The 12300-nt window shown below is 39.0% G+C and overlaps 2 protein-coding genes across 2 annotated transcripts; one reads left to right on the plus strand and one right to left on the minus strand.

Moving 5' to 3' along the window:
* The first annotated feature begins 671 nt into the window (after positions 1–671).
* On the plus strand, positions 672–10357 carry LOC6503132 (CKLF-like MARVEL transmembrane domain-containing protein 3). The gene is made up of 3 exons (XM_001963447.4): positions 672–1403; positions 9470–9637; positions 9699–10357. Exons 1-3 carry the CDS (start codon positions 1242–1244, stop codon positions 9897–9899), a joined length of 531 nt encoding a protein of 176 aa, XP_001963483.1. The 5' UTR covers positions 672–1241; the 3' UTR covers positions 9900–10357.
* On the minus strand, positions 10326–12265 carry LOC6502977 (ADP,ATP carrier protein). The gene is made up of 3 exons (XM_032453038.2): positions 11727–12265; positions 11544–11671; positions 10326–11474 (listed from the first exon to the last, which is right to left on the minus strand). Exons 1-3 carry the CDS (start codon positions 12045–12047, stop codon positions 11000–11002), a joined length of 924 nt encoding a protein of 307 aa, XP_032308929.1. The 5' UTR covers positions 12048–12265; the 3' UTR covers positions 10326–10999.
* Positions 12266–12300: the final 35 nt, after the last annotated feature.

Below are 12300 nucleotides of genomic sequence, written 5' to 3' on the forward strand. Positions count from 1 at the left end.
CAATATCAAATAAAATTTATAATTTTTTTGTAATTTTCGTCAGAAATTCCAAAAATGGCTCCAAATTTATGATGTTTGGTTTTGATTTATTTTGTTTCTACCAGAAGGTCCAAAAGAGGGAAGGTATGAGATACCCAGATCTGTTTGGAATTAGCTGAGATATGAAAAGTTTTAACTCAGAAAGTTGGAAAAAAATGAAATTGCTTTTTTGATATTTTTTATTCGGGAAAAATAGAACATTTTTTGGGTATTTTTTATCTTCCACTATTACTATTTTTAGCTTAACAATTCTTAATTCAGAGCTACCGCCGAGGATAGGAAAATGTTGGTAAAGTTTTTGGAAAAAATCATGATTTAGTGCCTTTCGTCACCCATGTGAACGACTGTTCCCAGTAATAAGTATGTATGTATGTATATGTGTAGAAAAGAAATCGAAACAAGATCGTACTATAACAGTTATCTTTCAATTCAGATGAATAAATAGAATGTTTCGTTTTTATTTAAATAAATATATATAGTACTGAAAAAAATATGAATTTAAAAAATCTTCCCAATTATATCGTAAATATATTCCCAATTAGAAAAACAGGAGAGAGAGAGAGAGAGGGAGAAGCGCTGAAGCTTAACGTTTTCCAGCACTCTTCCTTGCAAGCGCTGTGCAGCACTAGCATTCCCGCGGTCTGCAATATTTTGATCAGGGGACCCATGAATCCATTCAACCCAGTTCGTTCAGTTCGCTTCGGTCGATGCGGTGGCTCCACAGTCAGTTCAGTTAGCAGTACAAGTTAGTCGTCAGACGTCCGCCGTGGTCAGAGCAACGAACGGATTGCCAAGTGCTAACTACCAGATACAAGATACAAGATACAACTCAGACGCAGATACACAAACACGGATACATATATATATATATATACATATATATATGTACATATAAATATTTGCTTTTTTTTTTGAATAAGCAACGCGCGAGGGTGTCATATACTGCTAGTAGTACCTACCTATAGAGACATTGCCGATCGGCCAGCGAACATATAGACAGCGAGCGAGTGGATATTTTTTTACTTATTTTTTGTGACAACCGCGCGACAAGTGTTTAAAAATAGTTGCCCAGCTAAGACTAAACTCCCCCAGTCACTTAGCCACTTAGCCACTTAGCCACCTAGCCACCTAGCCACTTTAGCCGCTCTGTCTGTCAGTCTGTCAGGTTAGCCCATCATCAGTCACTAAAAAACAGCAACAATATGGTCGAGACCGTGGTCAATATTGAACGCACAACAACAACAACAACAAATGGACCACCCGGAGGCGGTAATCCCTCCAGCGAAGGAGCATCCTGGGGAGCTATCCGTCTAAATACTGACTATTACCGCACTATTCCGGGAATTTTAAAACTTGTTCAGTTCGTAAGTAGCACTATAATATCTAAAAAATATAATTTTGATAGGAATCTGGGGGTTTATATTTCAAAGTATTCATTAAAGTATCTAAAATCGAAGCCCCAATAGGGTCTGCAGTGTAGGACTCGGAACCCTTTATCTTCATATGTGGTGGGTACACAACCCATATCTATCTATCGGGCTCCCAGGCCCACTCTTTATCGAGCCAAAGACCCCTCGTTTGGGCTCTACAAATAGACCCAATAATGGTGTCTATATTCCACATACATACCTTTAGGAATACCTATTGTGTGTATGTGGTATATAGGTATGTCAGGATCTCATTCCGCCGGACTAGCGCCGGATAAGATAGGCGGGCGGAGACAACTGGCTCCGCCAAAAACTGACAACTGGTGACATGTGAGCTGACACTCCAGCTCTCCAGTTCTCCGGTTCTCCGGTTCTTGGCAACAAAATTATGCAACAACTGCACCACTGCCGTTCGACAAACTTGATTTTGAATGGAACGGTGTGGAGTTTTCCTTTTCTATCCCACAATGGGCACACAAAACGGCTCCGCTCCGTGTGGGCAGAGAACCACATGCACCACTGACACAGCCACCACAGCCACCACCGCCACCACCGCCACCACCAGTTGGCCATGTCAGGCCGAGATCGCCCTCCATTCATGCCAGAGGTATTTTCTTGGCGCCCACACTGCCCACATTTCGGCCGTTGGACGCCAACACGAGATGTGAGATACAAAGTACGGAATGCCAAGCACCAGATACAGGTGTGCATTCAATTAACTTTGTTTTTTATTTAATATTTGATTTGGGTTTTTAATTGGGGATTTAAACAAAAAAGAAAATAGATAAACAGTTGTACAAAAATGTTTTTTTTATTTATTTGTTTATGGACTGTAACAATTATCTTGTTTTTTTTTTTAAATCAATTATAATTAAGAGTAGTTCTATATAATATATATATATATATTATATTATATTACTTATAATTATTCTAATAGTTATTTAATATTTATAGTATTTCACTAAGCAATACAATATCATTATTTCACTGAAATATTACTAAATATGTTTAGAATTTTTAGCAATTTTTCAAATATCTTGTAAGCCACTTTATGTTTTTATTAAATTCCTAGAATAATCATTAAATAGATCATAAATTTGTATAATTTTGATGGTCTATATAGTCTTAGATTCTTAATCCTTAAGAGTTACATTAGAAGAACTCCAACTCCTTTCGCCCCATAACTTAAAACTATTATCTAGGAATCATAATAGCTCTTAACCTTTTCAAAATATATAACCCCCTTTGAAAACCCCCTTAATTTAATATTCTCCTTAGTCCCAAGATCTAAAATGCAAGGACTTCGATTAGTCGCATTTAGAATCTAGAATTGGATGGAAAGTTCATGGCAAATGAATTGCAATTTTACGAACGTCATGTCCGTATTGACTCGAGCTGACCTTCTCATCAAAATTTCAGCAAGTAATCGGTTAGAATAGGGTTTATAATTAGTTCCCCTAAAACAAAGGATAGTGGAAGGAGCAGGATCCTGGCGACAGGCCGGGCCAACTGCCAGACTTCACATGAAAAATGCATTATTAAGTGCTCGTTATTTCTCTTTTTTTTTTTTTGCCACAAAATCAATATGAATATGAAATAGTTGGCTTCGGTTATAGGTGGTTATAGTGGAGGGTTTGGTGGTTAGTGGCCCGAAGAGAGGAGAATGGGGGCCGAAATTACCGATACGATTACCATCGGGCCGTAAACTGTCGGTTATTAAGTGGGAATTTATTGATTTCCCATCCCGACTAGCTCCGATTATTTAACCAAGATAATACCATAATTAAAGGTACTTTTCACAGAGACCATTACTAGATCTGATAGATACAAGTTAAGAAAGTCCTCTGGGAGATCTTCAACTACCTCATACTGACCCGGCAGAAAAAATAACTAAGAATTGTGCCAGAAAAGGAAATTTCTTTGTCCCAAATGGGATTTCGAGCCAACTAATCTTATCGTTCTGAACACTTTGCCGATAGAGGCCGATAGTCCCGGAGTACTAAATAAATATATGAAAGTGTTCCACTTAAGATACTCAATTAAAAAAAACTTTGAAATACACCTTATGTATATACACCTGTCTGGTTCCCAAAACTTGGTTCTGCTCTAGAGCTTTGGATCGATATGTTTGGAATTTATTGTTGACATATTTAGATCCCCGAAGGCTTAATATTGTATATTATTATATATTAGAGTTAAAATATTATATTTTGATATGTGATATCTTTCTAAGTTGCTATTATACTGTGATATATTAGACATAGATACCCTTAAAGGGTAAATATTTGAAATTCTGGAATTATATAGTATTCTATTTTCTTTATTTTGGAGAAATTTAAAAAGGTGTCCTAAAGTTTATATAGATATAGATATTTATATTATTATTTAGATACAAAGATCTATATATATTTATGAAGAGTGGGTGAGAGACTAAGTAGAGTCAGTCTATAGAGTAGTTTGAGATTTATTGTAGAATCTTGTGTAGATCCTTGAAGGGTTAATATTATAAAGTAATGAAGTAAAAATATTCCAATTTCTTATATCCTTTCTTACTATCTAGATTCTAGATATTGTACTGGGATATGTTTGTAATTTATATTAGAATTAGGTTCTTCTAGGAAAAATATTAGATTCCATTCATTATTTGCATTATTTCTTAAAATTAAAGAGGATAGAACCTCTAGAGGTTATCCTATATATATAGTATTTGGATGTAGGGTTAAGATATAATGGAATAATGGTATAGTAGATACAGTGGATGTGATTGGAAATTATTGCAGAAATAGATTCTTTTTTTGAGAAAATAATAATGATTCTAAAAGAGTATTAAAGAGGATGGAACTTCTAGAGGTGGTCTAAAATATATATCTATCCATATATTTATCTAGTCCTTGGATAGTGACATAATACTATAGTGGTATAGATATAGTGATTGTGTTTGGAAATTATGGTGGAAATATAACCTTAAGGAGTAAATATTGTCTTTAAAGTGAAAAGAAACTTATATGTTCCTGATAAATGTGATTTGCAGGCCAAGTTAAGGTCTAGATGGTCTAAATAAGCGGAATTTCAAGGCAAATAAATAATAGTACTCAGAGATAGATGTAAACTCGCCCTAATTACCCACTACCAGCCAAAGTGTGAGTCACTTAGCCAGGTGTTAGAAGGGAGGTTAGAAGGATGGCTAAGGGAAGGCTAATCGAGCGTTACTCATACGCCCCGTTATCAGTTCTGGCCAGCAGGTAGCACCGACAATAGGGGGAAGAGATAAGGCAATCAATGCCTGACACCTGACCGCCAATTGCTAATTTGGCCGAAAGCCCATTACTCATCCGCCCCGATGGTGCCGGACTGGTGCCGGACTAAAACCCCCGAAAGTATTACCCTTCTTGGAGCTGGAAAGCTGAAAACCAATTGGCCCAAAGCCCCCGTCGGCCAACGAGGAGCGATAAGATTGCCTCTGATGGCAATTAGCATTTTGGAGCCAAAGAACTATATGCTCGCTATGTGCCAGACCGATATATATGGTATATATGTGTTATATATATGGTGGATCCATGCCATGGCCAAGTTTGATCCACACACGATGCGATGTGGCCAGAACACATGTCTGGGGTATACATACATACATATGTATGCAAAATCGGAACTGGCACGATTTATTGTAGAACTTTGAGAACTTTTTATAATAGACATTACGTAAGATATTTTGGAAAATGGAAGCCAGCACCAGATCCGATCCTCTACAGCACACAACATTGTTTCGCGCTAATGTCGTGGATTTTAATTTTAATTTTAATTTTAATGTTCTTGCCAAAAGCGGAAATTATGACACACATTCGGTGTCATTTTGGCCAGGACTGGGGAGAGGGAGAGGGCCAAGTGGGTGGGTGTTAAAGCCTTACTCAGTTCCAGTTCCCGAAAGCCATTCAAACCAGTAATCTGCGATTGTTTTGATTTCGAGAATGCGATCGCTTGTCGGAGCATCTGGCCATATAGGGGGCTGGGAAGCCGAAAGACATTAATGTAAAGCACTACTTAGAGATAGAATTTATACCATGTAGGGATCAGGTCTTAGACCACGTTCTTTGGGTGGAAAAAGTGTGATTTCTTTTGAAGAATATAATAGAATACTTGAACATCCGAGTTATAAACTAAATTCCTCAACTTTTCTTTGAAAAATGTGCACTGTTCTCTCTAAACTTTTAAGAAAACTTGTATTTTTAGTTTATTTTGTTATTATCTGAATTTAAATCTTATGGAGGATTATTATCTATAATGTTGTAATAGAAAATATATGATTTTTATACTATATATAAGTATATTCTATAATGGAATTACCTTAACATCTCTATTATAAACAATACTGTTCTCTTTGATCTTTTAACAGAAAATGTATTTTTAGTTTATTATTTTATTTTTATGCATTACTATGTATTATTTCAATATTAATCTTATGAAAGATTATTATCTATTATCCTATTATAGAATATATAATATATAGGCTTTTTTATACTATAAAACTATATAGTTAAAACTAATATAAATAAGCTGTATAATAATTATTAAAACTATTTAAAACTATATAAATAAACAAAATACCCCATCTATCCTACGATAAATTGCACTGATAAATTGTAAAAATATTATAATCCTTTATAGGATTAATATTCAGATAATTACATAATAGTAATAACCAACAGTTTATGTTCTGCTTAAAGTTTAGAGAGAAAATATATGTTTTTTTTTAACAATATAATAGAATATCTTAACATCTCTATGATGAACCAAATAATACCTCTTATTTTCTATAAAAAAGAACTATACTATCTATATTGTATTTTTGGAATAATAATATAATGAAAAATATGATTTTTTCAAACTATATGATAGAATATCTCAGTAAAAGCAAACCTCCCATGATAGACTCTACTGTTCTCTCTAAACTTTTAACAAAAACATGTATTTTTAGTTTATACTGTATAATTTGAATATCAACCTTATGAAACGCACTGTACAAGCTGCACGCCGCTATGCAAATGCCAGAGTATTTTAGGTAATTGCCGCTGACTAAGTGACTCGAGTGCACGACAAAATGAGCTCATCTTGGAGGCAGTGTTCGAACCTGGCTAACAATTACTAAGCCATACCTCATATAGATATAGATACATATAGTTTATCTTTTCTTTACTTAGTATCTGGGCACTGCACCTTGTTTATCTATCCGAAGCAATCAATGCTATCTTACGGTTTATCTCTTGGGCCCTGAAACTTGTGAGGCTTCCAATGAACTTCAAATATCACTGAGAGAAATGATTCTGAAATGAGATCTTTAAAGGCAATAATATAGGTGTGGATATATGGGAGTAGATTTATTACAAGATCTATTAACCTCTTCCCTAGTAATACACTAGTATTCTGTCTGTGTCAAGTCCTAGAACTTGATCCATATTGGCATCCATTCGTTCCGCGTCAGTGGCTGGCCACAATAAACTGAATAATTCTGAATAATTATGCTGGGATCGGGAACTCGATTACGGTCTTTTCATGCTCGACCAGGCGGATCGGTCCGTTACCAGGCCCTACACATGACCATACTATATGGATACTACCATACTATATGTAGGAGTACTCCCCGGCCACTGCCCAGCCCTGCCTGGTGGTGCGTTTCGAAATCGAAATCATACGCAGACCGAAATAAACGGCTGCTTATAGCCATCTATATGCAAATATGCACAGAAAACTGGCCATAAATTATGTTTAAGAAAGATACAAATTCAAATATTTCCCTCTCGGAATGTGACGCAAGCTCGTGGTGTGATACAAGTGGTGACAGTATCTACAAACGGAGGCAAGCATCTGTCAGATATGCCTGTCAGAGGGGGGTGTTCTGCTTACTCTCCTCCCAACACTGGAGGAGTGCAATCGAAGACCAACAAATCGCCGACAGTTCAATCAACCTTTGATCTTGTGGCGGTCCCTCTCTTGTTGATTAATTGTTTGCAAAAAAAAACACACACACAAGAGGGATGGGGAGGAGGGAGGGGCCTTAACACCCAACATGTTGCCATCAACAGGTCGCTTTTGGCCCGGCCCGTCCCGGCAGCAACTTTCAGCTTTCACTTTTCGGATGTCTTTTGTTTTTGGGCCGAGACAAGAGACAAGAGCCAGTGTGCGCACCTGCTGGCTTTCGTGTTTAAATACCTGGTACTCCCAGGTCTCTATGGGTATATTCTATATGGGAATAATACTACTAGATCTGTTCTAGAAAGCTAGAATTCATCCAGATGTCTCATATACATATTATAGATCAAGTCAGATACAAGTCACAAGTCCGATAGACAAGAGGATATCAGAGGCAGGAGGTCCTAAAACTAACTACAAAATGAGAATATAGTACCAGGTATCATATAGTCAATAAACCAGATTTATATGTATATTATAGATCAGATATTATATAGACATTTATTATAAACCAGATATTATAGATGAACTCACAAGGCAACAGACAAGAGGACCTCAAAGCCAGAAGGTCTTAAAATGCGCAAAAAAAGGGAAAGGTGTACCAGGTATCATATAGTATTTAAACCAGATTATGTATATTATAGATCAGATATTAAAGATACTATATAGAACAACTCTTAAGTCAGATAGACAAGATTATCTCAGAGATAGGAGGTCTTAAAAGTAACTACCAGAAGACAAAGAAGTACCAGGTATCATTTAGTCTATAAACCAGATTTATATGTTATAGATCAGGTATTTTATATACAGATATTATAAACCAGATATTATAGATCATCTCACAAGGCAATAGACTAAGGGACATCAAACGTACGAAATCTTAAAAATAACTACCAGAAGAGAAATGAGTACCAGGTATCATATAGTCTATCAACCAGACTACACCCCTTCTTATTGGCTTTTTGTTTAGTCTGTTGTGTCGTGTTTGTTGTCTGTGTCGCCAAAAGCTGATTGTCTTTTAATTACCTGGCCAACACCACAACGTCATCCAGGCGCCAGGTCGCTCTTGAGGACTATCTGGTTCCATTCCCCACCAATATAGTCTTTGAGGAGGTTTAAAATACAAATCTGCTATTAGTTATTAAGCCTATATCATATAAGATTGTAAAGATGAGATCTGGGTGGTTATTAGAGATTAAAAATAGATAGATATATCTTAATCTAATAGATATACCTATTTTTATGAGGGTTATAGATAGAAGTACTAGGATGCAATACAAATAATAAAATAAAGTAAAGAAATACATGGAATACATGAGGAATGAGTGCAGGAATGAGTTAATATTATAATACAATGAGAAATATATATTATATTGTAATACATGGCACATAGTATATTTTAGATAACTCTCTTAAGTCTTGGAATAAAAGTATGACATATTATTGCAATTATAGAATGATGCCATTTTCATTAAAAGACATCAGTTCCCCCAAGTGTTTATGGATCTTGTCGTTTCCATTTTTCCAGCCCATAGCCCATAGCCCATAGCCCATATAGCCCCTACTCGTGTCACTCCCAGCGAGCATTCAAATTCTGCTTCCAATTAAAGGTGACATCATGGCATTCCCACTCCGAATTCCAACAGCGACCTTGGGAGGTGTCCGTCCGTCCTCAATGCCAGGTCACTGTCTGTGGTCTTTTCGGGAGGGAATTGTGGAGAGAATTATGACTAGAACTGAGACTACTACTGATATTTTACAGAACTGGGCTATTATAGACTATACACTTTATAGAAGATACTCTGTAGATCTTCTAGATACAATATATACAAGCTTACACTATATATTCTTACAAGATGGTCTAGTTTCTAGACAATCCAAGGTGTTTGTTGGAAGAATAATGTTCTAGAATAAACATTGGGACTTGTTATAGCCTCAGTTCTATTTGGAAATCTACGAATAGTGTATCTTAAGATGTATTATTAGCCGTAACTTTTTAGTTTATGATTTCACAACAAAGAACTATTCTCCTCCTCCAGGTGGTGGGCATCATCTGCATGGCCCTGGCCTCTCCGCCCCTGACCTCGGCCACCTCGTTCTTCATGTTCGTGATCGTGGTCTCGTTCATCATCACCATCCTGCTCATCTTCGCCTACTTCCTGGGCATCCGTGAGGCCCTCAACGTCTCCGTCAACTGGGTATTCTTGGTGAGTCCACAAATACAGTTAATCCCTAAGATCCTTCCTAAATACTGTCTTCCATTTGCAGGAGCTGATCACCACCGCTGTACTGACGCTGTTGTACTTCATCGGGTTCATTGTCCAGCTGGCCAGGTGGTCGGATGTGCGAGACACTCCGGGCACGGGATCCAACATAGCTGCCGGCGTCTTCGGGCTGTTCAACTTCCTGGCCTATGCGGCGGGCACGTACTTCCTGTTCTTGGCGCACCGGTCGGGAGCCACCCACTAAGTCCGAAGTCCGAAGGATCAGCTATCAGGACGAACCCCAGGACGGAACTTAGTGTAGAATTACTTCTATTTGTTAACAGATTAAGTGTAATTTCGTCCGTTTTTCATTTTTTTTTGTTTGTTATTTATGCGAGGACAGAGGACAGTGGACAGAGGACATAGTTGAACTGAAGGACATCCGGAATGGAGAGCTCAATGGAACTTCGCGACTTGATATGTTTTTAATGTTATTTTTTAATGCCCTAACTTATAATGCCGATGCTAAAGCTTAAGATTAAAGTCACCCGAAGAATCACAGGATCTCAGTTTTCCCCATTAGGGGAACTGGGAAAGGATAATGGCTGTTCCTCGACAGACATCCTCGACACACATATGCACAAAATAAATAAATAAATGAATACAAAAATTAAATAGTAACGGCAGAGAGTCAAGTTCAATAAATTATTTGTATTTTCTCAACCACTGCGTACGCGCAACTCTTGAGTTTTAAAATCTTTTGGGGGGGGGAAACATACTCGTGCATTTTAAATCGTCTGTCGGATATCCGGGTTATCTTCAATGGGCTATATCTTAATGGTTCTACATCTCTTATTTCTCTCTCTCTCTCTTATAATTTAAGCGGTTTCACAGCTGGCCCCCCGAACACACCGATCCACACCCGTACACATTTGACACTTGATTCCACTCGGTTCGGGTTACTCCTTCGGGTGATTCCTGATCATGATCCGGCGTGGTGGCGCTGCTGATTAGTGGAGGCGATGCTTCTAACTGGCACTGGTACTGATGCTAATGCTGATTCTAATGATGGTATTCCTGCTGCTTCTGCTCCTTACTGGACGCTTCTACAGCTATTCTCGTTAACCGTTTCCTTCTGAAACTGATTCGGATTCGGATTCGATTGAGGATGCAACTACTGGGGGGGAGGCGGATGATGAAGTTACTTCTAGACATGGGATTGGTGGGGGGACGACACTGGTGGTTATCGTCTGGTGGTTATTGCGACACGGCTCCGGTTCGTTGTGGATGAACGGCCATGGCCAAATGCGTATCCGAACCGACAGCCGATCATTTCCCGATGATGAGCGAGGCTCGCCGTCGGTGCTAAAAGTACTTCTTCATCTCGTCGTAAATGGCGAGCACCAAGGCGCCGCCGGTACCGCGGATAATGTTCGACAGGGCGCCCTTAAAGAAGGCACCGATACCCTCTGTCTTGGCAATCACCACCCAGCAGTGGGCCGTGTTCTTGTACAGCATCTCCGACTTCTTCAGACCCGACTGCATCATCATCCGACGACGCACCGTGTCGAATGGATAGGAAGCGATACCAGCCACCGTGGTCACCACCTGGGCGATGGCCCAGCTCACGTAGAAGGGTGTGTTCTTCGGGTTGGGCAAGTAGTCGCGGCACGTGTCGTAGAAGCCAAAGTAGGCCGCTCGATAGATGATGATGCCCTGGACGGAGACGATGAAGCCGCGATACAATCCGATGGGGCCGTCGCTCTTCACGACCTTCACCAGGCAGTCGATCAGGCCGTTGAACTCTCGGTTGCCGCCCTTGCCCACATCGGCAGCGAGTCTAAAATTATATAATATTAAATATATTATTTTTATAAAAAAAAGTAGGATAGTGGAAGAAATAACTCACCGAGTTCGAGCAAAGTCCAAAGGATACACAAAGCACAAGGACGTGGCACCTGCAGCGCCGCCGGAAGCCAAGTTTCCGGCAAAATGGCGCCAGAACTGTTTATGTTTGTCGATGCCTCCAAGGAAGACCTACAGCGAAGAAGATTATTACTAGGATTACCACCAGGACTGCCTTGCAACTCACCGATTTGTAGACATCCTTGAATGCAAAGTTGAGTGCCTGGGTGGGAAAATAACGTATCACATTGGCCAAGTTTCCACGCCAAAAGGATCCGAATCCCTGCTCCTTGGGTATACGGATGAAACAATCGATGATACCCTTGTAGCGCTGATCCTGCGATATCTGCTTGGAGACCTCCTGGACCTGCAGGAGCAGCTTGACACGCTCGATGGGAGCGACCGCCGTCTTGGCCACGGCCGCCGACACACCGCCCATCATGAAGTCCATCAGGAAGCCCTTGAGATCCTTGCGCCCGGAGCCGCCGCCACCTCCTTCTTCACCCATCTTGGACCGTTTTTGTTACTTCTTGGCTTGTCGAATAAAACGAATCAGTTTCGCATCAGAGTTGGGGAGTTAAAAGGGTAAAAAAAAAAATACGTTTTTTGGTTAGTTTTTCTTTACTTTTTTTTTTTTTGGGGTACTTTTTTTTTTTTTGTTTAGTTTTTGGTGCAATTTATAATTTTGATTCAGGAACGAATTGAGACCCGAACTGACATAGGCTAACGAGATTGTGAGCTCCCTCGATTCGATTCTCGAC

Source organism: Drosophila ananassae, chromosome XL, assembly GCF_017639315.1.
Source record: "Drosophila ananassae strain 14024-0371.13 chromosome XL, ASM1763931v2, whole genome shotgun sequence".
Lineage (NCBI taxonomy): Eukaryota > Metazoa > Arthropoda > Insecta > Diptera > Drosophilidae > Drosophila > Drosophila ananassae.

Excerpts from the sequence above, each read along its gene's own strand:
- LOC6503132 (XM_001963447.4), top strand. The coding sequence starts at position 1,242 with ATGGTCGAGACCGTGGTCAATATTGAACGCACAACAACAACAACAACA. Across the intron at positions 1,404-9,469 it reads TTTTAAAACTTGTTCAGTTC|GTGGTGGGCATCATCTGCAT; the intron begins GTAAGTAGCACT and ends CTCCTCCTCCAG. Across the intron at positions 9,638-9,698 it reads CCGTCAACTGGGTATTCTTG|GAGCTGATCACCACCGCTGT; the intron begins GTGAGTCCACAA and ends TTCCATTTGCAG.
- LOC6502977 (XM_032453038.2), bottom strand. The coding sequence starts at position 12,047 with ATGGGTGAAGAAGGAGGTGGCGGCGGCTCCGGGCGCAAGGATCTCAAG. Across the intron at positions 11,672-11,726 it reads TCAAGGATGTCTACAAATCG|GTCTTCCTTGGAGGCATCGA; the intron begins GTGAGTTGCAAG and ends TCTTCGCTGTAG. Across the intron at positions 11,475-11,543 it reads TTGGACTTTGCTCGAACTCG|ACTCGCTGCCGATGTGGGCA; the intron begins GTGAGTTATTTC and ends ATATAATTTTAG.